The sequence below is a fragment of the Rhea pennata genome, chromosome 22 (genome assembly GCF_028389875.1).
Source record: "Rhea pennata isolate bPtePen1 chromosome 22, bPtePen1.pri, whole genome shotgun sequence".
Lineage (NCBI taxonomy): Eukaryota > Metazoa > Chordata > Aves > Rheiformes > Rheidae > Rhea > Rhea pennata.
Window position 1 is genome coordinate 3,886,571 of NC_084684.1, and position 26,690 is coordinate 3,913,260.

The window sequence follows — 26,690 nt, forward strand, 5'->3', positions numbered from 1 at the left end:
GGATCTCTCGGCAACAATAGATTTTGTATCAGGTTACCCCGGGTAATCAGCACAGCTTTTAGGCTCAGCTTTCCCTTGCTTCATTGCTTCGATGATAGAGTTGAAATCCCCAAGCTTTTATGATTAATTACTCCCTGTAGGTCCACATATTTCAACAAAAAACTCATGGAGCACAGCGGCCAACAGGCTCCAAATTTAATGCCATCCTGATGGCAGGGCAGGACAAGTAGTGTTGTTGGAATGCTATTTGGCACTAGGATAAGCAGTGAGAGGACCACATTCAAACTGATGTACCTGTGAACTACTTACCATGACAGCACTGTGAAAACATGAATCTGCCTTCTAGATCTTTTGCTGTTCAAGATGAGCAGAGTTGTGCCTATACTTGAATTCTCCATCTCATAATATTAGGTCTCATGCATCTCAATAAACAGTTCATATACTCAATGAGACTAATACATATTTCATGGGCTTCCCTAATTTTCAAAACTAAAGACCTTTAGCTATAGAATTCAACATACCCTGAAGTACTGATGACTTCAATGTATAAGTGGTCACTCCCCTCTCAATTTTGGAGTTTGTATTTTCAGGGTCATTCCAGCTGCTTAAAGTGCTCCATAGTGCACATAATTTACTTCAAGACAAGACTCTCTGTAGCATTTACATCTTGCATTAAAGATGAGAAGGGTATCATGAACTTCACCTGAAAAAGCACTATAAATTGTTGGCTAAAAAAATTATATTAAAGAAAAAAAAAAGTTAGTTTCCTTATGAATCAGAAATAACAATAATAAAATGGAATCTCAGTAGGCAATTCCATCAATTTGAGGCTACATTAGATTTGCCAGGATCTGTTCAATCCCTGCAATTAAAAGGGGCCAAACATAGTTTGCAGTTTACCATTTCAGCCTGAAAGTCAGGTTGACCTCAAGCCTGACCTTAATCTGACCTTGTTTACTTTTACCAAGTCCTTCACTCTTCTTTCATCTTTGGCTCTCCTCTAAAGCATTTGACCTTTTCACCCAGAAACTGGTCATTCTAAAGTCAATGTCACAAAGGCTTAGAAGTGACCAGCTAGTCCATAATTGTAAACTATCCTCACTTCAAAAAATATCTAATAATAATTAACCCTAGAACTTCCAATGCGTCCTCTGTATTCTACAGTTCCACATCTAGTGACAAAATTGCTCTAGTCAGTATGGAAGCAGAGTGGTTATTTCTCAAAGACTTCAGATATTTTTTTCTGAAACAGACCATCTCCCTTATCTTTAACATCTAATTTTCCATTCCAATATATTCTCGCTTTAATCCTAAATCAAACTCCCTCATTATCACTGAGACCACAGATTTTTGTCTCCATACCTTTCTTCTTGAGAAATGCTCTTCTGCTTGCAGGTGGACTTTGGCGGACTCGGGGATTCTGTAAAAACTTCACTGCAGTCACAATCTGGTGAGGTTAAGAGGATCGGAGAAACAGAAGAGAGAAGAGAACCAAGTTAGGAATGGTCATGGTCCTATTTTGTTATGCATTTTGTACTGCAAAGGCATCACATCTAACAACACATGGAGGTCTGGAACTGAAATCAATCCAACTTTGATAAATGTTTCAAGGAGGATCAGAGTTGGCAGCTCACCCCTAACCAGAGAATGCAATTACAGAATTTCAGCTTAGAATTCTCTCTTTGAATTACTCTTTCAGCATCTCAACCTGTATGAAAATCTGCATTAAGATTCTTAAAGGTTATCTTAATTTAGACTGTGCTACTCTTATATAGGTGGTTTCCTACATTTGAGAACAATCTTGAAACATAGCATGTGATCTGCAACAGTTGGACTGTTACTAAGAACAGAAGAATGCTTCCATTCTGACTGGAAGCTCCTCGCAAATTCTAGGAGATTAAGGGTATTTCTGCCATTGTTCTAATTAACTGTAAGCAACAACTAAATCTCAGCCTGTCATCACCAGAAAAGAAGTAAAATTCCATGTTTTGCACCACACTGACTGAAAAAATCACTTTTCGTAATATAGGTGTGTAGGGGAATGGTTTAATTTATGCTTCATTCTGATAGAAATCAGATTGCTTTTGTCAAAAGACTAACTTCATCTGCGTGCTTCTTCAGGGTGACATAGCACTTAAACCATGTACCCAAACAAAGTGTAAAGTTTGCAATATTACCAACAACAACAATGGCACTAGTTTTTTAAATTGGAATTTAGTGCCAGCGAAAGGTAATTGATTTTTTTTGTTCATGTGATAGGTCAATTTTCCACATACTCTCCTACATTACTCTGCATATTATATGTTGCTGCACTGGTGAAAAACAGCTGATTCACCTTACCTTTATACAAAGGCATCTGTTTTGATTATGGCATCAGAACGAATAATTTGCCTGAAGCTAACAGCACTTAGGAGATGGACACGTCCATGTGAACTATTAAGAGAGATCACTTCCTTCCTCCATTGCTAAAAATAACCATGCATATACATGGAAGAAGTGTCCTTTTTTCTTCCCAAATTGCAGCATATGCATTCTCCTAAAGCAGTGATAGGTGTCAGATACAAAGTGTATTTGTAGGTCTTGGAAGAGTTTAAGCTAAAACACAGTTTCTAGAATTCAGTTCCAAATAGGTTTTCAAAAACTTCCATAGTAGTAGAAAAAGAAGGAAAAAAATGGCATCACTATTGAAATCACTAAGTTTCACCTTGTGTTTGAATCAAACCCTTCAAATACGCATTTCTGGTCAGAGAGCAAAGTTCTGATGGGTTTAATGGCACTTTCAATGTACTCCTCAGTGCATTCCATCAATTTTTTTTTTTTTAAATTGCATCTCTTATTTCTTTAAATACATTAATCAGGCTAGTGTAGGCAAAACGGATCCATTGGACAATGCAATAAACATGAATTATCATCTATCCAACACGCATAATGGCTTAAAAATACATAATAGCAGGTGTAGTTTAAATGATTAGTTATTACACCTGTGGTGGGTCTGATTCAATTGGGGAAAATCATCTTTAATAGGTTAAAAGGTTTAGATCACCAGGCTTCCCTTAAAGTGGCTGTAGAGAGGGTATGATGGAGTATGCTGTCATTACTAATTCATTTAAGAAAAACATGGGGGATACAGCAAAGAACAGCATAAACGAGTGAATCCAATTTAACCATCAGGTAAAGCAGAAAACACCTTTTAAAAAAGCATGATAAATGAATTTGGAAGAGAGAAGAAATTGACATATTTATTTTAACAGGAATTTGACAAAGTCCTGGCACACTCCTAAGTTGGGAGAACATAATGAATGGGATATTTTTCATTCTCTTCTTTTTCTTGTTTTCCTTCTTTTTTTTCCCATAAGTTTATATTCAGTAATTTTGAACCATGAAATAGTACAGCAGAATACCCCACATAAAGTACATTTGGTCTCATTTATGTGCACTTGATCTGTCTCTGACTGAAATGCAGGTGACAAGCAAATCACGCATTTAAACAGTGCTGATATTGCTAGGCCAGATTCAGAAATATAAAGTACACAGACTAATAACCTTAAGATAATATGCTGAATAAGAACGATGCCCAAATGAGCAGACAAACAGATATGTGAACATATCAAAAACACTTTCCTTCTAACAATAATTACTTGTTTGTTGCTTCAGGAACTCTTCAACACTCCCTCCCACATTTAGTGAACTGGCGACACAGACACAAAAGGCTTGCAGACCTCAAATTCTGCAAGCTCTCAGATTCTTTCATTAATATTATCATTTTATAAGTACAAAAAAGACCTGTAAAATATAAGCAGTATTTTTCATTGTCTGATTTTAACCTTTTTAACATTTTATTTATTCTAACTCTTTACTAACACTTATTTCTGCCTTGTAAAAATGTAAACATTTCAATAGTAAATTTCACCTCAAAATAAACTTCTATTTTATCTCTTCCCTCCACCATTTCCTCCATTATTCACAAAAGTTTAATCTTAAGATACAATGAGATTATGAGCAGAAACAGCAAACTTCACAAAAAAACAATTCTGAATAGTTACTCCTCCCAAAAATCCCATGTTTCTCTTATTTATGTTTGCATTTACCTCTAAAGTACACATTCCTCCTACAGGCTGGCTTGAAACTTCTTCCTTTTTGTAATTCATCTTGTATATGCGATCAGCTTAAAAGGCAATTTTGGCCATGTCAAGATTTTCAAAAAGCAGTACACAAAAATTTTCCTACAAAGGATGGTTTTCTTTGCACAAACAAGGACAACTGCAGTCTTTAATTTAAAAGACAGAAAAGGGAGGGGGGAAAATGAGAAAAAGACTTCACAGACCTTTGGATAGATGGAAAAAAAAAATGTTGCAAGTAGCACTCTGATTCAGCTGGTAACACTGTTCCATACTATTTCTGTGTCATTTGTAACACTTATTCAAATTTTTCTAATATTAGGACACTGCCAAGTAGCGTATATTGTATCACCACTCTGATTCTTAGACTGCCAACACACACAGGCCAGCAAACTAGTTGTATCCAGTAGATCATTGTCACATATTTCTTCTAACAAAAAATGGTGTATTTGGTTTTTAAAAGCAAGTTAATTCCATAAACTTGCTATCCCATCAGTGTTTTTCCTGCAGTGATAGGATACACAATAAACATTTCTGACTGATTGGTGGTGGGTAGAATCTTGCACTATAGTTTGATTTTCTAATTAGAAGATGAATGTGACTATTCATCGGTTATATTTGTGTCTGGCCAAATTACATAAATTCAGGCCAAATACTCATCCTCAATGTCAAAGATATACAATGGAGACACTAACTTTATGGCAGACAATGGGGAGTGCAGCAACCCAGCGAAATTCTGGGTCAAAGCACAGCATTTTGACATCATAGCCAAGGTCCCTCATACCTAACTTCCCTCCCTCCTGTGTTAGTGGAGAAGGTAAAGCCAGACTTATTTGTTATTATGCTCAAAGCTCCAGGATTTTAATTCAAGAGATCTCAACTACTTTCTCAGCTATTAGCATCAGAAAAATAAAAAATTAGTTTTAAAACACAGTGGCAAGTGCCCACTTTCTGCAATCTCAAAAAATCTCTGATCAAAAATAAAGGGGGAGGGAGAGGAGGAAATCATCCTCATCACTTAAAGCTCCACAGGATTTAGTAACGCAGGTCCACAAGGAAAAGAGAATCAAAAGCCACTGGGAGTGCAGCCAGTAAGAGCTCTAATAGATTTCCTAATACTGGGAACCCTCTGTAGGTTATTACTGAACAGCATTTGTTGATAGACTGAGACTTTGAGATGACCTGTGATGTAAAGGTTGGGTCTGAATTATATGTTGCAAGGGATGGTATTTTGTCTTTCTGAGTGGATCTGTATCTGTTTAAATGCAACACTTCTTTTCATTAAGCAGAGGCGGCACAGGCCATGAACTATGCACAGACAGTTTACATTACATGTGCGGAAGCAATCAACACTGGCAATATACATGACGTATGTAAAAGAAGTTGGAATTAATTTTTTTCCAGTGTATTAAAAAATAATAATATGGCAGCATCAACAAAACACTCAACTTATTTTAGCCAGAGCAGAAGGCCACAGCCATAGGGCAAATGGAACTGATCAATATATTAGCCTACAGCAACACCCTCCCAGTGTACAGCTGTATGTTTGCAAGCCTCAGAAGATTAAATTGTCTGTGAAAGGTTTCTGCACTCCTACTCTAAAGGAGATACCCAGAATCCTGTTAACAAGCATCAGGCTAAAGCCAACTTACATTTTAACAAGGGCTAACTTAAAAGCCTGGCACTGCAATGAACAAGAAAACCTCTTCAGACAGAAATGCTGCATTTTAGTAAGAAATCAGTGCTCTGTCAGGACTAACTTGACAAATACGGTCATCAGTGGCACAAGGAAATAGTTGCAAAGCAGCTGTTAATCAGGGAAACACATCATAGAACGCTGATGCTAGCACTCATGAAAAAAATGCAAGGGGCTAATTATGAAGCCATATATCTCACTAAAGATGCACTGTTCCTTGAGATTCCAGGCAGAGCTCTTTAAGAGTCAGGGTCCTGGGACACTACACATGCAATGCTCTCTAATATAAGCTTCCTTCTCTCAAGACAAATGCAAATTCAGGGTTCTGGACCCCAGAATTCCCAATTTATAGGTCACAGAAAGTGCTTGTTCCTTCTAAAGGAATCACCTGCAGGTCAGTCAGTCAGGAGGAAACACTTTAAAGCTCCTTTTATTTCATCTAAATTTTTATGAAACCAGATGGAATCCCAGGAGTTGTTTCTGTTCTAACAGCACTTAGAAACCTGCAAAGTTCGGGGGATCTCAAACTCCTACAAATAAAAGTTTAAAAAAGAAAAAAAAACCCACATATAACAGACAAAATTAAAAAAATGAATAAAATTTAAAGTAAGATTCATAGGAGTCAGAACCAGAAAGAACAAAGGCAAGGAAGAAACAAGCTCCAAATTGTATCTAAAATTAAGAATCCAAAACTAAAAGAATGCAGATTAGTAACCAAAAAGGGTAATAAAAAAAAAGGGGGGGGGGGAATCCTAAGTGCCCAGAAGCTCAGACACGAGAAAGAATATTCAAGATCATCATCACAGTAACAACCAGATGAAAGGTAAAAACACTATATTCCAAATTTTCACTAATACTTAAAAGAATGAGATTCCCAAAAACAAAACAGGATTGCAAAGCAGGGGGAGGTGAATATCCATTCAATACTCTGAGGAAAACCACGAGGGTAGGAGAGCAGGAATAACCTTGGGCCGGCCAGCACGGAGCGATCGGCGCTAGCGCAGAGCCAGTACTCCCCCTAGCCGAGGCCTGGGGGAGGCTCACGTTCTGAGAGGCAGGCTTCACCAGCCGCGGAAGCCCAAATTAAGTGTTTTCACTCAGTGGAAATGAAATGTTTTGCAAGATGAAACAGAAAGAAAATTGAGGTTTTAGGTAATTACTAGTTGGCATTTACATATCACAGGCTGGTTCAACACCTATTCATTTTCCTCTTTTATTTTCAATTTTTTAAAATTGCTCATTAAAATGAACACATGACAGGGACGGGGGGAAAAATTACTCTTCGTCTTTTTCCTGAAGACTAAAAAATCCAGATCTACTTTAAATACATTTATCTATAATTATCACATACAAAAAAGTCTTACTTAATTTACATTAGCAGGGTGACCAAAATTTTTTTTGATAAAAGCCAAAAAAAATCCAGGCTGAGCTGTCTTCATGTCATCTTCTCATGCCTACTTAGTTCCAGGGACAGCCTCCACTGAGCTGCGACCCCTGCCACTCCCTAAGCACGCTGGAATGAGCAGAAACGGAGAGGCTGAAAAATCTTAGGTGTACACTGCCATCCCATTCTCACCAATTTCTTGCAACAATTTATCTACAAAGACACGCTTTCAGATGCTTTCTTTCCCTTCAGCATATTTCCCCTCTTCTACTATTTTCACTACAAAGAAGTCAGTCTATACCGTTCTTATTCTCAACTTCTTTGTCCTAGGAGCCACTTCACATTTCCTCCAGCTGATCATAAAGGCATGATTTTCCATGTTCTTTATTCACATAAGACTAGTCTTTTCTCACATAACCTCACCATTGCCAGGGATCCTTCCTTATAGCACAAATCAGACTTACAGTTTCTTTCATCTCCGTGGCATCTCCATCCAGATTCACACTGTCCAGCCAAGTATTTCCTACATACATAACCCTTAATTTTCCTGTATCCTTCAGCTTTTTTAATTTTAAGCTCGTAAAAGTATTACTTAACTCCACAAAGCAGTCCAGGATACAATTTGTACGAAAAATGCCATATAAAATAAAGTTTTATTATATTATATGTTAAGGACATAAAACATCCCTGATAGAAGTGTACAGGAGCTGACATGATAGACTAATATATTTTAAGGTCTATTGTGTAAATATGTATTTAGGGAATTCTAAAGCATGGTATTATTGACCCAAGTCTCTCTTAAAATGCATTGATATATGGAGTAAAAGCCCTTATGAAAAGTAGGAACTTCATCTGTGTAGTAGTCACCTTTTAAAGTGAAATATCTCTGCCATATTAAGTTCTTTTTGACTCAATTTAAAACACAGTGGCCTTCTTATAAAATTTTCTTTTTTATAGAAATAACACTAATTCAACCAATACTTACAAGTAAAAAATTAAAAAGAATGAAAAAACTCTCTATATACTAAAAAAATAACTATTTCCTTACATACAGTGTGTGCTATTCATGTACTTTTTTTTTAATTTCAGAAGAGAATACACCTCCAAATGAGACTTTGTAACATCAAGTTTAACCTGACACAAATTGTTACAGCCAATCAACAAATGCTTTAAAAATATCTTATAAGAAATATTAGCAGATCAATAAATTAAATCTGTCTTAACTGATAATGCAGCCATAATAAATTTTAACCACCGAGTGGCATATTTTTCCAGAGTTCAAATATTTTAACTTATTATTGAAAAGGAATGGAAAGATACGATCTAATTTCTAGATGAAAAATAAAAATCTCCTTTTTTGTACTTTTGTCTGAATTTAAGCTGCAAGGTTCCTCTAATCACCAATACCACAAAAGAAGGTATCAGAGCAAGATGAACAAAGATGGGGGGAGGAGGAGTGGAGATAATGCTTGCAATCCAACTGTCAGCAAACTGAAGTTCTGTTAACACAAAAAACCAATAACCTCAGTACTGAATGTACTGGACCATTGTGGATAATATACAGACTATCAGATGAGTCTTTCATGCAAGCAGGTAAGGCATCTAGCTTCCAAGTGTGGATGAAGCCACTGTGTCATTGTCAGGTTAACAAACTGATTCAACAGGACCTGAGAAAGATGCCAGGGACAAGGTGAAAGGTTAAAACTTTGATTACAGAGAATCCAACTTTGTAACTCTTCATGACAGTACCCAAATTACACATCTTGTTTCTCCCTTCTTACACAAGGAAGCTTAGGCATCACTGAGGCTTTGTGCTGTAAAATTAATGCAAGTGTCAAGTTGTTGAGCTGAATCACTCCAAAGGAATGTAATGACTCAGTGTCCGAGATGCTCACTACAGCAGAAGAACTGTGAGATCATTCTGTGGCTCTACAAGTAAAAAAAATAAAAATGCATGACAACAGTCTTCAGGGGAGTAGATGGTAGCATCTCCCAACTCTCACCTTTTCCACTCCTCTCCCCACATTGCCACTCACAAAGAGTTCAGTTACCACAGCTTTTGAAAGAAATCTCTTTTACTCTATTAGCTTCACATGTGCAGACAATAAAAAATATTGTAGTAGTAACCTGTCACATTTTTAACTACAGGAGAGATAAGGACTGCTGGAGCTTCTTTCACATGCTAGGGAGCCAGAAGATGACTTAAGCATAGGAAGTCTGTGTCACATCTAACAGTAGTGCTTGAGTACTTAACATGGTTATTGAATGTTAGACTCCAAAAGGCTAAATCAAAGAGATGTAACAAAATGGGATCATTGTTCACACTTACTTAGATCCTTCTAATTCCACAGACAAGAGACTGGCAAATTCTACTAATACAATGCTTTAGATTTAATTCAAAAGATTCAAAAGTAGATCTCATCTGGGGAGTTACGAGTAAAGATGTTTTAGATAGAAATGACTCAAATGAACAAGAAAAATCAGTAAGCCACTATTTTTTGAACTTGCTATTGCAAGAACCCCGCTTGATAAAACTCTTAAACCATGGGAAACGTAGCTTAGAAACCAAGTGTTTTCTTTGCCATGACAAAAATCCCACACAATTAGGGTTTAAGTCGGGGGCTGGTCTGGTATTACTATAAGGAGTATTTAAATGTGAGAACGAACAAGAACATAGATGAGAAAACTACTCAGATCACCAGACTCTAGCAAACAAAAGGTTTCATGCTGGAAACATTAAAGAAGCTGGAAATGGTGACAGGTGCACAATAAATCATGCAAACCACAGCAGTTGGGAAGTAATAGCAAAAGAGGAAAGGCTTAGAACACTGGAGGACCTTTATGTAAATTTAATATTTTACTTAAAGCTCTTTGGGACAAGAATCATCCTTTTACTCTGTACTTGTACAGTGCCTGGTGCTGGCCTACAACCGGCCTCCTAGACAATTATTGCAACACAAATAATAATAAAGACTGAGCAGACCATGCACTTTGTTCCTGCTGTTAATTGCCCCATTAAGGGAAAAAACAAGTAAGGGGCAAGAAATCTGATTGGCCAGAGCTGCCTTGTCTATGGGGATTGCTAGTGGAATAAATTTATAGATTAAAAAGCAGCTGTGTCCCTTGTCTTTGTCCAGTTCCGAAAAGAAAGAAGTCCACATCACAAAATTTGTCCTTCATATGTAGGAACCTGCATGAACAGCTTCAAAAGCAATCATGCTTCCCTTTCAACTCGTAGGATGCTTCCTCCAGAATAGGAGTGAAACACAATATAAGGACAAACGTGCGGAATATTTGCACTGTGGCTTTCCATGCCATAAATACTCTGCAAAGAAAGAGGAGTCTTCATTTTCCCAGTGGGGTCAATTTGGCATTTTTTACACGTGTTACATGCACTATTAAAAAAAAAAAAAAAAGTATATAGGTGTAAGGATAAATTCAGGATGCTGCTCAACCAATATAGCATTCCTGAACGCACCTAGAATTCATGTGTCTTGATCACCAGTTCCTCTCTCCTGAAACTTTTTAGCAAGATTCCACCATCGTAAACTAAATCAAAATGTCCAAGAGGTTTATCTCTGCAGAGAATTAAATTCAAGCCAGGCTGCTCCTGCCTAGCTTCTACACAGAAATTTGATTCCAAACTAGGAAAATCGGTAAAATCAGAGGTTCAAAACAGCACTCGTTTTCCTTAAACCTTGGAGCAGTCAGCACATGTCAGAGACTATTACAATTATGCTCTTTACCTGCTGAAAAATTAATAAACAATTACTCACTGCAGGAAAAATAAAGCAGGCTTTACCTTGAAAAATGCTGCAGAGACCATCAGCAACCTCTCTGAAATCTGGGTCCGTACTAGAGCAAAGCATTAGCACAACGTCCATTGTTGCCACAGAGAACTAGCACAACTGAAAGCTTGAGTCTATCATGCTGCACATACTAGCTCAAGACTATGTATCTGATCCATAGGAGCTACAAGATATTTTTCTGTCTTTGTAACAGAACAAAGGTGATTCAGTCTTTACAGCTGCTTTGGCCTAAGTACAGGCTGTTCAATCAATTTTTATTAATCCTACAAAGTCCAAAATTGGGAAGGAGTGTTTGAAGTGCACCAGTTTCAATCCTGCTAGCCTGCACACTGCCTCTATGGCTGGAAACTCTGCCATGTCACACTGCAGCAGCTTTCCAGTGACAAGAAGTCAAGCTCAGCTTCCCAGGACATCATGAGAACAGTAAGTAGTACAGGCTTTCCTGAACAAATAGGTGAGACAGCACATGCCTGGGACTTTGATAAATTCTTACCAGAATTTATTTGTAGTCCAAATCTTCACTAAAATCTGCCATTCACTTAGCTCTTCTCTAAAATATTAGCAAGTTCTATACTGACTTTCTTCATAATCCAGAGAGAACTCAGGTGGACTTGCACTGAAAGACTTCAAGTTTTCTTTAAAAAAATAAATAAAATTAAATAAATTCCATATATCCCTTTTTAAGCAGACCCATGCCACTCAGTGTTCTTCCCAACTTAAATCAATGGTAACCCAATTCAAATGCCTTACAGCTCTGTCTGAGAACTAGTGGAGAGATCAACGCTTTTTATCTTAAGGATTATGGATCGCTACTTGGCTGACTAACATACCCAACAGTTCATTATAAATACCACAAAAGGCACACTGTTTCTCTTTCGACCTCTCAGATTTGAGAGAGCAGTGTATAAAACTTCATCCCTCCATGTTGTAGTTCTTAGCCTGCCTGCCTCATTTCATACTTTAAACATACTGAGATTTATTAACCTTTACTGTAAAAACAAATAAAATAATGATGAAGCAAAAACGCAGTGAGGTAAGGGCTGCAGCTAGCACCGTTTATCTGCAGAAATCCAATTAGTGCTCAAGTGGCAGAGATACCTGGAAAAGTGCTCACAATCAAATCAAAAATGATACAAAAACATTAACCTGATGGCTAAAAACTCCACATTTAAACATTTAAAGTAATAAAGACGCTTTTATTGAGTATTTTCTATATTTCATTAGGTCCCAAATTGACGAGGAGCTGTACAGATGCATTTCCTGGGCTTTTGGATCCTGAAACCAAATGCTTGACTTTGTTGTTGTTGTAAAACAAAAAAGGAAAGAGTGTTTGTTGGTAGAATGGCAAGCTTCCTCCTGCAGTAGCAACATCAGCAACAACTGCATATGCAGAAAATGCTGAGAAGCCCATGAAGACATTCTTAGATTTTCCACATTTCAGTCTGCACTCACCACGACATGAACATAAATTAAGTTTGAATTACTTAGCTATTTAAGAGTACCTCTATTGCTTAGCTTCTATCAGAAATTCTTCTCTCAAAGCCATCATATCATGGCCTTCAACTGGAAAACTGACTAGGTTGATGATACAGTTGCTGGAAGAGCAGTAATCCTCTGCACACCTTTGTAGTTGCAGGAAAAGAAGGCAGAGACTGAACAAACAGTGAGATTAATCAAGTCCTTAGCAGTAGTGCCCTTAAGTTAGGTCTCCTTTCCAAGGCTTAAAGAAAAAGCATGCAGTACAATGTCCATTCTCCCTCTGAGGCTTTATCTTTCTGGATACTGTGACTCTGCTGCTTTTTGTCAGCATTAAGTTCACTTTAATCTTTTAAAAGTGGAATCAGGAGAGAGTCACTGCCAAGGAACAGAAGACCCAACTTCTGAGTAACAATTTTCTTCATCTCTCTAAAACCACACAGCATGAGACAATAATTCATAAGTCTGTGAACATCTAACAGAACATGTTACCAGGTTTTGCTGGTAGCAAAATGTTACACGTGCTTCCGGTATTCAATTTATGAATGCTGCTCTTAAGCTTTACACAAAAGAGTTGAATACACATATTCAGAATTGACTGCTTGAAATGCAAAATATAATGCCCTGAAATTCCATTACAATGTGAATACAGTTAAAGGAGCAAGCTTTCTCAAACTGCACAAAAAGTCCAGAAAAAAACAAAATGCCCCTTTTCTCTTGTATTAGCTATTGCATGATTGCTCCTATTTATTTTTTGTATTTTTCCAGTCTATTTTTAAAAGCCCAAAGCTCTTCTGCTTTTCTAGGGAGAGGACTTCATGTTTTAATAGATCACTATCAGGGATTTTTCCTAATGCTAAATGTTAGCTTCTTTTTTTTTTAATTGAATTGACTACTCAGATACAAATTCAAGATTTAAGACTATTATATGAACAATTTGGATTTTAAATATCTGAAATTGGAAAGACAGTTATTTCATGACTTTACCATTTCACTGGGCTGCTACTCACGCTCACACATACTGAACCGATGACTGGTCCTCTGTGTAGTATTCTCTTTCTGCAGAGAATATTCATGAATTAGCTTTTAGTTGCCTAAGAGTACAGCCTGCCTTCTGGGAGCAATTTCTATGTCTCTTTAACTTTTGTGTATGTATGCAAATTATAAAGAGGAATGTGATACCTGGAATTTGCACAATGAAATGTAAAATGTTTAAAATAAAAAATAAATAAACAAACTATACCAAACATTCAACAAAGCAACATTTAGACTCCATTCTTCTCCTTCCCTTGTGATCAACAGGAATGAGTACTGGGTAATCTTAGTGCTGGGAGACCTCCTGCTCCTGTTTGGAGTATAAAGAGTCCTGTTTTATTATTCTGGATTTGCATGTGGCAGCAAATGCGTAAATGTTTTAATAATACAAAAAATCCCAATAGAGTGAAGAAGTAGGATATGAAAGAAAGAAATACAAGGACATTTACTTTCTTGAGAGTGAGACAGAAAGGAAAAGAGAAAAAGAAGATGACATGATAAGGGACAAAGCAAGCTTTCTAGGGTATACCTAGAAAAAACTAGAAGAGAAATCATTAGGAAGTCCATAGTGCATCTACAGTGATACAGTGTGGATCAATTCATTTAACACTGCCCTGTACATTTACAGAAAAGTACCTTTGATATAATAAAGGCTCATAAACACACAGAAATTGGGTTAGACCTGTTTCGAATTCCTGCCAAACAATGGTTCAGAAAAATGAAGCTCTATTTTAATTAGCTCGACTCACGAGTGATTTGATAACAGTAGATGCTGTCTGAATGCTTTCAGCTTGATGGGCTCCTCATACATGAACTTAAGAGTGGCTTTGATGCAATTAGGTTGCTCTCTCTCCTTTAACACACGTTAAGCTCTGGAACCAATGGCTTCTGTGTATTTAACATCTTGAACTGGAAGGATATTGACATTCTTCCTTATTCTTCTCCAAATGAGTCAAGAAAAAGAAAGAAAATAAGGCTTACTTGGGGTTTATCCATGCAATTTCAATAACTTGAGGAAGAAAGGAAAGGGCACCAACACATTACCTTCAGAATAATATTAAAGTCTTAATATTAGACCTGTTTCTATCACAAACAATGCTTCCTGGCACAATTTTGCAGTCTTAGTTAGTCCTATACAAAGAATTTTTCTAACAATTTCTGATTCAACTTACAACATTTTCTGTAAAAACAAGAGGGACTCAATAACTCCATACATCCCTTTCCATCCTATATTCCTAGAAGATAATCCATGCCAACATACTACACCATTGCAGTGCTTTCCATTCAGTCATGGCACAGTTCTCCCACTTACTCTCCTTTACCGACTTACTTTTAGAGGCAACTTCTTCTGTTCCTGAAAATATTTATGCATTGACATCTTAGAGAACTCTCTGCCTTTCTAAACTGATCCAACTGTCTTACTCTGTAGCCATAAAGTACAGGCATTTGCTAAAGGACACATGCAACATAGGAGCTGCTTCAATGCATCGGGGACAAGGCTAATAGGAGGTCTTGATTTGTTAATTATCTGTCAGTTTGTCACAGCTGGGCTGTAAGAAATGAGTGTGGGGGGAAAATCTTTCTGCTTGGCTCCCATCTTTGTCTAAATGCTGAATTAGGCTGTCAAAACCTTCATCCCACCACAAAAGACTATGAAAAGGAGAGCCAGGCTATCTTTTTCTTCTTCCCTCTCCCAGCAGGATATGCTGCTTTACATGACCTATCTTCCCACCATGTCTCCAGAAATGGATAAGGCATATATAAAATGACCTTCACACCATTACACGATGTCCAGTTTAGTCAAGAGATGTTAGCAGACCTGAGCACAATAAATCAGGGAGGAAACACCATTGCCAGGGAAGAAAGCAAGAGGCATTTATTCTGCAAGGAGTCTTAAAGTTGCTACCGGCTTGAATCAGCATTTCAGAACAAGGTTTTGGAAGGCATAAAGTTTGGCCCCTCTGAGAGCATAGTCAGATATATGTGGAGTTATAGAAATAAAGGAGTGGGGTAGTGGCAAGATTCCCTTTCTTCTTACATCTCTGCCACGTGTAATCCTCTTAAGTAGGGGTAAAAGTTCAGGCTGTGAAATGGAATAAAACATGGAATACCCCCCCATGGAGACAAAGCTTGAAAAACAGAAAGCAGGCTCTGATATAGCAGTAAAATTTACTATAAGAGCTTATGCCTCTTAAATTCAAGTAAATGTGGCCGTTAAGCTATGAGAGCCTACAGAGATCCTCACCCACTCCTTCCTTTTCCCTGCAGGCCACGTCCAGAGCATCCCATCACTCAAGTTCATCTTCAGCGGTCCCTGGATTATGTAAAAATCCCCTGCAGGAGCTTCCCACGTGCAGCAGACACACCTCTTCCCTACCACCAGCGATGCTTCTCGCTTTGAGGTGTGGGAGGCTCAAAATTTATTCCATTTAGGCAGGGGTGCTGCCTGCTTGAGACGGAAAATTGAGGGTATTTAGCTTTGGCTTTGTATAGGTGATCAGAAATATAAAGGTACCACACATTAACTGAGCCAGTGTAAATGACTGTGAGCATTCCCTTTAGCCCACTGCAGGGTATTAAAAAGGTGTCTCAAGTTAACGTGTTTTATTTTATACTTAAAACAGCCCAGGAGCACCTACACATGGTCAGTACACAAGTCAAACCCTCAAAGCAGTTTTTTTCTCTATTGCCTGGACTATCTTCTTTTATAGTTTGACAAAAACAGTGCTTTTCATCTTTTGAGGTAGGATCCCTTAGAACAAGAATTCAGTTTTCCAGTGTGATTCACCTACCAGTATAGAGCTAGTCAGCTGTAAGGTTAAAGAAGAACTGTAGTCTCCTAACCTCATTGTTTAGTCCTAAGCACTGAACAAATGCTATTTTTTTGCACAGACAGTCCTACATTCCCCAAATGGGTTTTGCTGAGAAATCCACTGGGAACAAAATGACTCTCTGTATCTTTCTTTACCTACAGTTAATAGACTCATTTCAGGGAACACTTGCAGAGCTTGTCCCTGGAAAATAAAATTTGCTAAAACAACACTTCTAAAACTTTATGCAAGCTTGACTTCCTTTTGCATTCATCTGTCCTGGTGGCTCATCCCACATTCTGCAGCTGAGGGGGCAGCAAGTTTCTTCTGGAAAATGAGTTAGTGAAATAAATGCTAAGTCTTCAAACTAAGAGAACCAGAACTCCTGACAGCCTGTTAAAAGTAGAAAGCTGTTTACTGGCTAGTGACTTTGTGATTTCCTTTGAAGCCTTCTGCCTACCGTTGGGGGTCATAACCTAAGCTTGAGAAACACTGCTTTAAGGAACTTAACTATAAAGAGGAAAAGGTGATGACATAGCATTATTCCCCACCCTACTCCTACATAAGAGTTTAGAAGCAATTTCCCAGCAGGTCCGGGTGGCCTCAGCCTCTTTCCCTTCAAAAGTTCTGCCCTATAGTGATACAGACTCATAGGTGTTGAGATGCCACTGGTGATAAAGACCCAGTAGCATCATCGATAATAGAACCAATGCAACCGTCAACATTAATTACTCCAAATCACTACAGGGCAAGGCCCATGTCTTTTAGAACATCTGCCTCTCAATCTTCTGGTCTTTAATAAAACCACCCTCCCAGCCATAGGGTGGAACTAGAATTGTACATACACATGTGCATGCAAAAACATAAATGCATAAGAAGAGATTCAGCTCCTCATTAAAAAAAAAATGAATAAATAAGAATTCACCAAGGAATTCTGCCAGATTCTGATTTCCAGATCTGGTTTTGCTGCATTCTTGCCCATAGCCTGCAGAGTTCTGGGTGCCTCCCTATCCTTCTCCAGCTGCACAGTCCTTTTCAAATTCAGACTTCTTGCACCTATAATTACTAGATGCCCTGTGCCAGGCTCCTTTAATTAACCAATCCAACTCTTCTCGTTTTGAGATCAGGCTAAGCTCCTTCTCATTAGTTCCATCATTTCAGTATCCAGGCCTAAGCAGGATACCTCATGCCACTTTGTGAGTGGGACTGTATGGTGGAAATGACCTCTAAAGCACAGGTGTGCTTCCTTGCAGAAGAGGCAAAGCAAGGCTATGACCCAAAAGGAAACATCAGCAAAAAGGGATACAGCTAAAAGTCCTGACGAAAATGCCTCGCATGATGGGGACCTTTATGTACCAGTTAGATACTGCTATGGTACTGAAGGTCCTTCCATCCAAAGAGGAGCACAGAAGCAAGAACATAATAAAGCCCTTACTTAGTCACTACACTGCAGCCAATCTTATGATTTTCAGGGTTTCAAGAAGAGGAGAGCATACAAGTGAGAGCACTATTTCCAACAGCTTCCCTCTCCCCAACTGCCACTGTTATACCAACACCTGAGAATGGAGTTTGAACTACTAGTCCATGAAGAGCCCAAGAGGAGCAGGATCCCCATTTCATTGTCTGTACTCAAGCCTCCATGTTCCTGTTTCCCAGAATTAGCAGATCAGAATCCAGATATTGTACAACTTCCTTGCAGCCACCTGCACGCAGTTTCTTTAGCATTTGTTGATATTTTACTTTTAGTCAAGACACTCATTATTGGAAGCTGTTTCACCTATTTTGTAAACAAATGGCAGCACATATTCAAAAGAGACAGGGCAAAATGCACACTGGCCTCTTCTGATCTGTGGGATATTCTGCATGTATGTATTCACGTCTGTGGAAAGAAGAAAAGGCAGGTGAAAAGCAAAAGAGCTGGCTAACATCCTGAGATTCCTCAGGACAGGCGGTCACTCTAGCTGCACAGCTTGACTTCCCCAGAGAGTTTTCTCAAGGAGAAACCAGCAATCGATCTTGGGACACACAACTTCCAGGACTGTTCCTTATCTCAGAACAGCCTCTACCACGAATTCCTGAATGCGCTTTAATGTTTAAATTATTAAATGCATTAATGTATTTACATTATTCAAGTCTTATGTGCATTTTTCTAAGATAATTTATGTATAAGAGTTTGAATGTCCATGACTGTTAATGTCTACAACCCTTCCTGTTCATTATTGATTCTGGAAGGAAAAAAAAAGGCAGTGTTTTAATGCCTTATTTTTAATGTATTAAGAGTCTGAATAAGTGCATTCTCTTTTTTCTTTTGTAATTTCATAATTTAAGTAGTGCATTTATTAAACTGACACAGTATGAATTGTGGTGAAGTCTGGCACAGGTCCATGCTGCCAACGCAGCCCAACCGACCATCACGCTACTCTGCAAATCAAGTACAAGCTCAGCTCCTCTTATGCCAGCTTTACTCCCTACCTGAAATCAGAATAAGGAACAGAATAATACAAAGAAGTCTTTTTAAAATATGTTTTCTTTGCTATTTACATTACTTTTCTCTATCATCTCCATTTTAAGTCACTGAAAGTTTTCTTCTGTTATTTATCCACTGTTTTAATGCAAATCTGTTTTCAATGAGCTCTGATAAACAGTTTAAAAAAAATCACATTTCTAGAGTACCTTTTAGGCCAGATAGCTCCAAAGCTCTTCAAAAATCTAAACCAAAGATAATTTTTGTTGCATCTACAACCACTTTGTGAACACCATAAAAACATTTTCCTGAATAGAAAAGAATTGCCCACAATATTCACAAGCAAATGATACACAGGAATCAGGTCACCTCCACTGTAGAACCACAGCTGTTCAGCAGTAGTGGCCCATCTTGTACACCTGTTTGGGACACAAATGCTGTAACAGACAACAGAAACTGTGAAGAATTCAGCTAACACACAATAGAGCTACTTCCACTCACTCCACCCACACATAAATGGTGTTGCACGGACATGCATTTTATATATAAATTATGTGTACATGTCTTAGATGTTTATAGCCAGAAATACTACTTTCAAAGTCCAGGTTTTATTACCAGACAAATGCTTTGCCAGCTGAGCCTACAAAGAGCAACACTGACACCCAAAGGCCTTTTAGCTTAACCTTTGGACATGAATTTCCTGCAAGAAGAATCCAAGGGTTTCATTTCTTCTGTCAATATGGTAGCCCCAACTCAAATCACCTATCAGAACAACTCATCAAGAAGCTGAACTGCAGAGATAAAACTTGCTGTACGTAGGCACTGTATGTAATTATGAGTGTGTGCATAAGTTTCACAGTACATTCTGCATAATTACAGCCTTGCCTGGCACAGTTGCCAGTGTGAGCATGAACACACAAGCACACACATAATGTATGCGCAATATTGTGCATATGGACTTGGGAAAAGGCAGAGAACAGTGAAAGTTGCTGGCTGTTGTTATAAGAGCTGACTCTGCCATTTCTAAGGTTAAGTTTGTGTTTTTTTTGCTACTCATTACCATTCTTTAACTGTTACAATTTATATCAGCATATAATGTTAAATAATTACAGGGAGCGAAGCTCACTCTAGTGAGGATATAAACGCGCTGTGGGATTCTACAGATTTAAACAAATAACATTCACAGCAGGGGGTGAGCAGATGAATTAGCATTAATATCCTGCCTGGGAGATCCCAGTGCAGTGCTATGGCTTAAATACAGATCTTTTCTGTAACAGTCAATATGACAGCCACTAGCAATACAGCCCTGCACATTTACTAGTCAATATAGCTGCTGCAGCTGAAAGAATGCCCTTGTAATAATCCATACAGCAGCCAGCTAAAATAAATAACTTCCCTTTAACAGTCTATATAGCAGCCAACTGCATTAAAACCTTCCCTTTTAAGGTCTATACAATAGTCAGCTAAATGGAAAAATTGGCATCTTTCTTGGCAGCTTCAGAGGAAAGTCAAGCATCAAATGGGCTAGAGACTGAATTTTCCTCTCATCTTTGGGGGTGGGGTGGAGGGTGTCCTTTCCATATCATTTTGCTGGAGATTCCTACAAACACACCTTGCAGTTTAAATTTTGTGTGTAGATGATTTAAGTCTCCAAAGCTATCTTTTCACTATCTTCCACAATCACTACATCCACTTTAAAAAATAAAGACCAAAACCTCCCTCCTTCCTGAACAGAATAACAAATCAGACCACAGCTTCCCAGAAGTAGCCAGCATACATATCCAAATTTCCTCGGAGTAACAGCAACAAGGCTTTTAAGTTAGCCTTTAGTCTCTTTTAAGTCTCTTTTATGTTAGCCATTGCTTTTTTACTCTCTAGAAAGAAGCAATAGGCAGTGGTGGGCTTGGAATCTATCCTCCTTGAACTATAGCACAGTATTTCATTTTGCAACAGCACTTGCAAAAGATCACAGTATAATTCATGACAAAAAATGGTTACAAAGCATCCAAATCTGAAAACTGAACAGGACAAAAATCCATAGTCACAACTAATTCAGTCGCACGATCACTATACAGTTTTTATTTCTAGGGTCAAATTCTGTTCTCGTGTACGTAGTTTCTGTACTGGTATAACTCTATTCTTCTGTAACAGAGTAGCTGTAGATTTACACTGCTAGTTAACTAATCTCAAAAACAGACTTGGAGAACTTTGACAAACTAAAACATCACATTTAGGGGAGAGTTAGAAAGTAAAACAACAAAAAGCACAAAGCACTTAATATTCAGCTTATAATTTACAAACTGTTGTACAAGCAGTACATAGTACAAGCAGAAAATAATATGTCTACATATTTGCACATTTTCCATATAGCTAAGAATGGTAAGACTCCTATTGATAGAGAATTCTGCCACTAAAGCACTATGTTTGCTTATTTCCTACAAAAAAAAAGGAGACAGATGACAATTCTGCTACAAATTGGAATGATAAAGCAAGAATGGCATGTATTTTTTTAAATTTCACAAATGAAAAACATCTGTCTGCTTTCCTTTTGAGAAACTTGTCCCTTTGGGTATATATTAGAAAACATAAACACAAACAGGGGGCTTAAAATCCTAGCAGATGTTTGGCACCTGAGTCTTTTCAAGTAATTGACCAAGAAAATGACTTTTTTCAGGTAACAGGAAAAATCTAAAATCTTTCTCACTGCCAATGCTTTCTTTTTTTTTTTTTAACTCAAACTTGAAGGGAAGACTGCAGCTAAAAACACATTCCAGCTTATTGCCTCCCAAATTAAAAATAAATATACACCACTCCACTCCACAAGTCAGGGTTTGAAGCTTTGACCATATTTTGCAAAATGACAGTTATTAAAAACAACAAACATGCATCACAGTGAGTCATCTGGTTTCCAACTTCTGAGTCAAAAGGGGTTGATTCCACATAAACTGAAACCTGGCTCTCTGACTACTTGCATGTTTAATGATTCGTATCTCTGCACCACAGCTTCAGAACAGGATGTGGAAGAAAAGAATGAAAAGAAGATGGGAGAAATGGGAGGGGAGGGGGAAGAGAAAAAACACTTCTTTACTGGTCCCAGTGTCACTGCAAATAAAACCACGTCAAAATTTAAACCATAATAATGGAAAGGCTATAAAGGTCCCTGCTATAATGTTTCCTCTGATATTCTTCTTCATAAATGCCCTCTTTATGTTGCATGCTTTGCAATAATACATGTAATCTTTGCGAACTAGCTCTGTTGAGGAAACTGTAATATATGAAGATTCAGAGAACACAACATTAGAAGTCAAATAGTTCTTTTCCCAGTTCCCTAATTTTTTGTCAGCTGCATCCATCTTCTCAAAGGGAAGTCAGCGCGAGGAAACAAGTAACCTAGATCAACTTCTAGATTTGCTTAACTGGAAACCAAGCTGTGTGTACCAACACATGGGCATGCAGGTCAGAGTTATGTCTTCTTCCAAGGCAATACTTTCCTGGGTAGGGCTAAATGCCTCTTCTAAGATCCTACACGTATAAGAGTCATGAACTTCACAGCTGTGCCAGTCAGATCAATAGCATTCTGAGCTTCCTCATGGCAGCAACAGCTAAGAATGTCAGTGCCAAGAGAATCTGCACAACAGGACCCTGCCAGCATCAGTGCTGTGACCTCCTGACATCAGTGCACAAAGAACATGTGCACCAGGGGTATTGGATACAATGTCTCTTTCCTTTTGCATGTACACAGTAAAAGCTGTTCTTGGCTCACTTCAGCATGTTGCATGGAGCCCAGCTCTGCCTTCCCAGAAAAAATGACTGGCAGCAGCTTGAGGCCTATGTATGTCTGGTGAGAAAAGAGCACTACCTCTGTAAAAAGAAGAACACCTCCACAAGAATTTAGAAGCAGACTGGAATCCCACATGGCTTTAATATTGAATTTTCCAAGTGACCTGATACAACTTTTTGAAACAGATTGGGTGCTTGGATAGCTGACCGTTAAAGTGAGAACTAAGTCCCTCTTCATGGAACTGAGGCAACTTAATGTCAAGAAAGGAGTTGTCAAAAATATGGGGCAAGGAAGAGGGGGTGTCGAGCAGGGAGGCTCATTTCAGTCTTGATTGTAATTCTCAATCACCACACAGAAAGTATTTATATCCTGTTGGCAGCGTGTGTAACCAATGCAACTCTTCGTGTCAGAACTGTCAATTACAGCCTTGACTTACGAGGAAAGATTAAATGAGCTAAGTATGTAGAGCTTGGCTAAGAGACCAGGATGGGGGTGGGGGAAAGGAGAAATGATGTGATAACTGTCTGCAAACATCTGAAGGGTGCAGATGCTTAAGGAGGAAAGGAATCACTTAGGGTGGCACAGAAAACAAACAGGAGCAGCAAGCTGGAATGAAGACACTGGAAATTCTTATTTCATAGCAGGGAAACTCCATTCCTGCAATATGCACTTAGTTGCAGAAATGTATCTCAAGGAATATCATCATTCAGGCCATTCAGAACAAGACTTGACAAAATACTGGGAAGTTGACAGCAGAGGACAATCCTGCTCTGACCAAAAGGTGTAACAGATAATGTAAGATGGTTAAGTTTATTGTGAGCTGTATCTTGTGCTTGTCTCCAGCTGTAAAATCATTTTATTAAATAGCTAAGTGTATTTGCATTGTTACTTTTCCAGAAAGGCAATTGTCAAAGTAGCCATGATGTGTTACAAGATCACAACTGAGAAAGGGACATGGTCTGTACAACTGTAGCTAGGAGAAGAGCTATGTACACTCAAAAAAATTATTAAGATGGTTTGAGAGAACTTGCAATTCAAGTGGCATACAGAGAAATGTTAGAAATGTAAGCAGCAGAGAAAGTCTCTCTTCCCCGAGTTATTCAGGAACTCCCAGACTAAGAGTTTTACCAGCTTTCTAGTTTTGCGAACCTTATTTCTGAAGATGTTGGCATCAAAAGTATCTGAGGGATGCATTCAAGTACATCAAATCTGGGGAAAGTTCTTTAAAGTTCTTGAAAAAGTAATTCTGTCTTTTTCTGCCTCAGCTACCACTCTTTCAACATGAAGACGACCCTACGTACTCTGTCAAGGTACGTAGTACTACGTACTGTGAGGAACAACAAACATGCTGTAGAGACTGTAATTTTTTATTATAGCATGATCTCTCAAGTAAAAGTAAGAAGAAGGCAAAACATGAAGAAGGTTATCACATGCATGCAGTTATAATCTTAGGAGAGTCACTAGCTGTCATGAGAATAACTTTCTTTGATTTTAGTAACATTGACACCGGCAGCAGCTAGATAAGGGCAAAAGGACAGTCCAACCGCTTCGTGGTGCTAGAGGTAAGATAAGAACTAAGAATTGCTAGGAACACTTTCCAGGTTAGTAATTTAATAACACAGTGTCAAAAGGCACTCTGAAGAACAAATCTCCTGTATAAAGTTACTTCCAGAAGGTAAAAAGACAGACAGCTGTGAAATTCTTAAATCTCCTCTCTCCTAAGCAGAAAGAACTGTGAGCAATTGCTGCCCTCTACAAGTTGTTCTGTACATAGCATATTTTCCACACACATATACTTAAAAGTGATACTATTATCTCACCTTCATCCCATAACCCATCATTACCAAAGTGCAGACGGTGTAGGTGCCTCCTTGCTGTGTGCCATCACCTGTTCAAAATTAATCAATGACCCTTCTGATAGTTGGGATGCACATAACGAAGCGCTTGCAATCTTTCCGAACAGGCAGAGAGCTGGGCTCCCAAGTGACACTGAACAACTAGCTGACAGCAAAGCAGAATATGATCCGTAAAAAAATTGTTTATAGGTGTAGCATGTTTATACTTCCCAAATATCACATGAACATAAAGAGAAAAATGAAATTAGTTTGCTCAAAGGGAAAAATATCAAACAATGTTAAATATTTTCTATCTGGATGCTGAATAGTGGCTTTTCTTCCAATTTATTGAGCACTGCAGGTCCCATTGTGCCTTCAGTGAGAGATTTGGGATCTCTGAAAGTCCTAGCATATGTGAAATTAAAAAAAAAAATCCATCCTCTTAGTATATTAACTTCCTTGTATGTTTCGTAAAAAACAACTTTTGAGTATTACAACTATTTTAAAATCATCTTAAATTCCTACGATCAGTAACATTGTTTTGTCTGAAAAGCAAGTAAGAGTTGCTTTCAGAACTTCCTTCTGCACAAATGGATAGAGAAGACTACAAGCTGCTAACTCACCACACCGTAGAGAACAGAAGACAACTGCACTTACTCTGTGTTATGCTGTCTCACCCACCTGCTCTAAACTGTCATTTAATTTGTAAGCTCTTAGGGTCAGGCAAAGCCATTATTACATTTTGTACAGCCTGATAGGGTTCTAACCTGATCTGGCCTGTAACTACTACAAATCTTTAGCTTTCATACATTAACATATAAAACTACAGTAGAAGTTATAACCCAAACTGTTATACTCCAACCTCTTATAAAATTGAGATTTGAAGTAATTCAAAGAAAACTTTCCCATTGATCTCAGACAAGGAGATTAATTTGATATGACAGGATTCCTTTAACTATGGTCTGTAAGAAAATCTGTGCCTCTGTGTTTTATGTGTATAATATATTTTTCTAAATCAACAGAGTAAAAGGAATCAACAGATTAGGCAAGTACATTTTGCATGAGCCACAGAAGAAGTCAATGAGCACTCAGCAATAAAAGACAGGACCAATTAAAAAAACAACTGCCTCAAACTTATCAAAAGATCAAACTCAGAGGACCACTTACTAAATAAAAGCATTCTCCAGGCAGCTAATGAAAGTATATTGTGTAAAGCAGCCCCACACATACGGCTCCCTGTTCCTAGCCCAATAAAACTGATACCTGCACAGCAATTGTCTTCTACAGCCTGATGGAATTACTGTCCAACACTGGCAATCCACAGCAACATATTCAGGAACTCCCCAAACAAACTGAAGCATTATCACACCATTAGGGTTACTGCCTGTATAAGGAGGTCATGAAGCTGATAGTCTCAGTTTCTCTCTCTCTCCCCCCTGCTGACAGTGGTAAATTATCCTGACTAATGTTTCACTGGGGGCTATAAGTTAGTTGCCTACTGACTCTAGCTGTCTGGGAATCCCCTCTGGATAGATTTACTTTTAGAGAATCATTCAGTACAGGCCACCACTCTGAACAAACCCATTGTGGCAAACAGAAATTTGTACAGTGAATAGGTATAAATCTTGTTTTCAACAATGAAGTGTGGGAAAATGGAAAGCAAAAGTGTGATGGGGAGTGTCCCTCCTGAACACTCCTCTCTCTTATATCAGCTTTGGAAACAAAAACCCTTCTGAAAAAAATGACACTTTTCTGCAAATCCCCAAAGGATTATATAGACTAGAATCTTTGAACTTTAAAAGAAAGCATATGAACACTAAATTGTGTAACAGTGTTCCAGAAACCAAAGAATGAGTTTTTCACTGAAAATATTTTCTTGCCTTCATTTCAAAGAACATTTGCAAGCAGAGGTGAAACTTCAAAAAAATTACTTTGTATCTCTTTCTCCAGAGACTGATAAGACAGAAAGACAGTATCTATTACTGTGTAAGGAGAGGCATGGATTTTCACTAGGCCCAATGATTTGTTCATCAAAAAGGCTACAAACACAGATCCTGAGTTCTCTTCATTACCATTAGAGCAAATGAACTCTCTCAAATCTTATGATACAATTCTGTAACCTTTCCTCATTTCCCACTCATGGTTTTGTTCACTTGCTTAAAGACAACACTATTGTTCATGTCAGGCTCCCACAACTTCTAATTACACCAATTACAGCTAAAAGTAGTAAAACTTAAAAACTCAACTATAAAACTTCTTCCTCAGAAACCTAACTAAAATTC

The 26,690-nt window shown here is 38.1% G+C and overlaps 1 protein-coding gene across 1 annotated transcript in view; it reads right to left on the reverse strand.

Annotated features, from left to right (window-relative positions):
• The window catches only part of PEX14 (peroxisomal biogenesis factor 14), an 80,341-nt gene that overhangs the window by 40,359 nt on the left and 13,292 nt on the right, over positions 1 to 26,690 (reverse strand). The window contains exon 3 of the mRNA XM_062593354.1: positions 1,363 to 1,447. Coding sequence (XP_062449338.1) covers positions 1,363 to 1,447 — 85 coding nt within the window. The remainder of the gene's footprint in view (positions 1 to 1,362; positions 1,448 to 26,690) is intronic.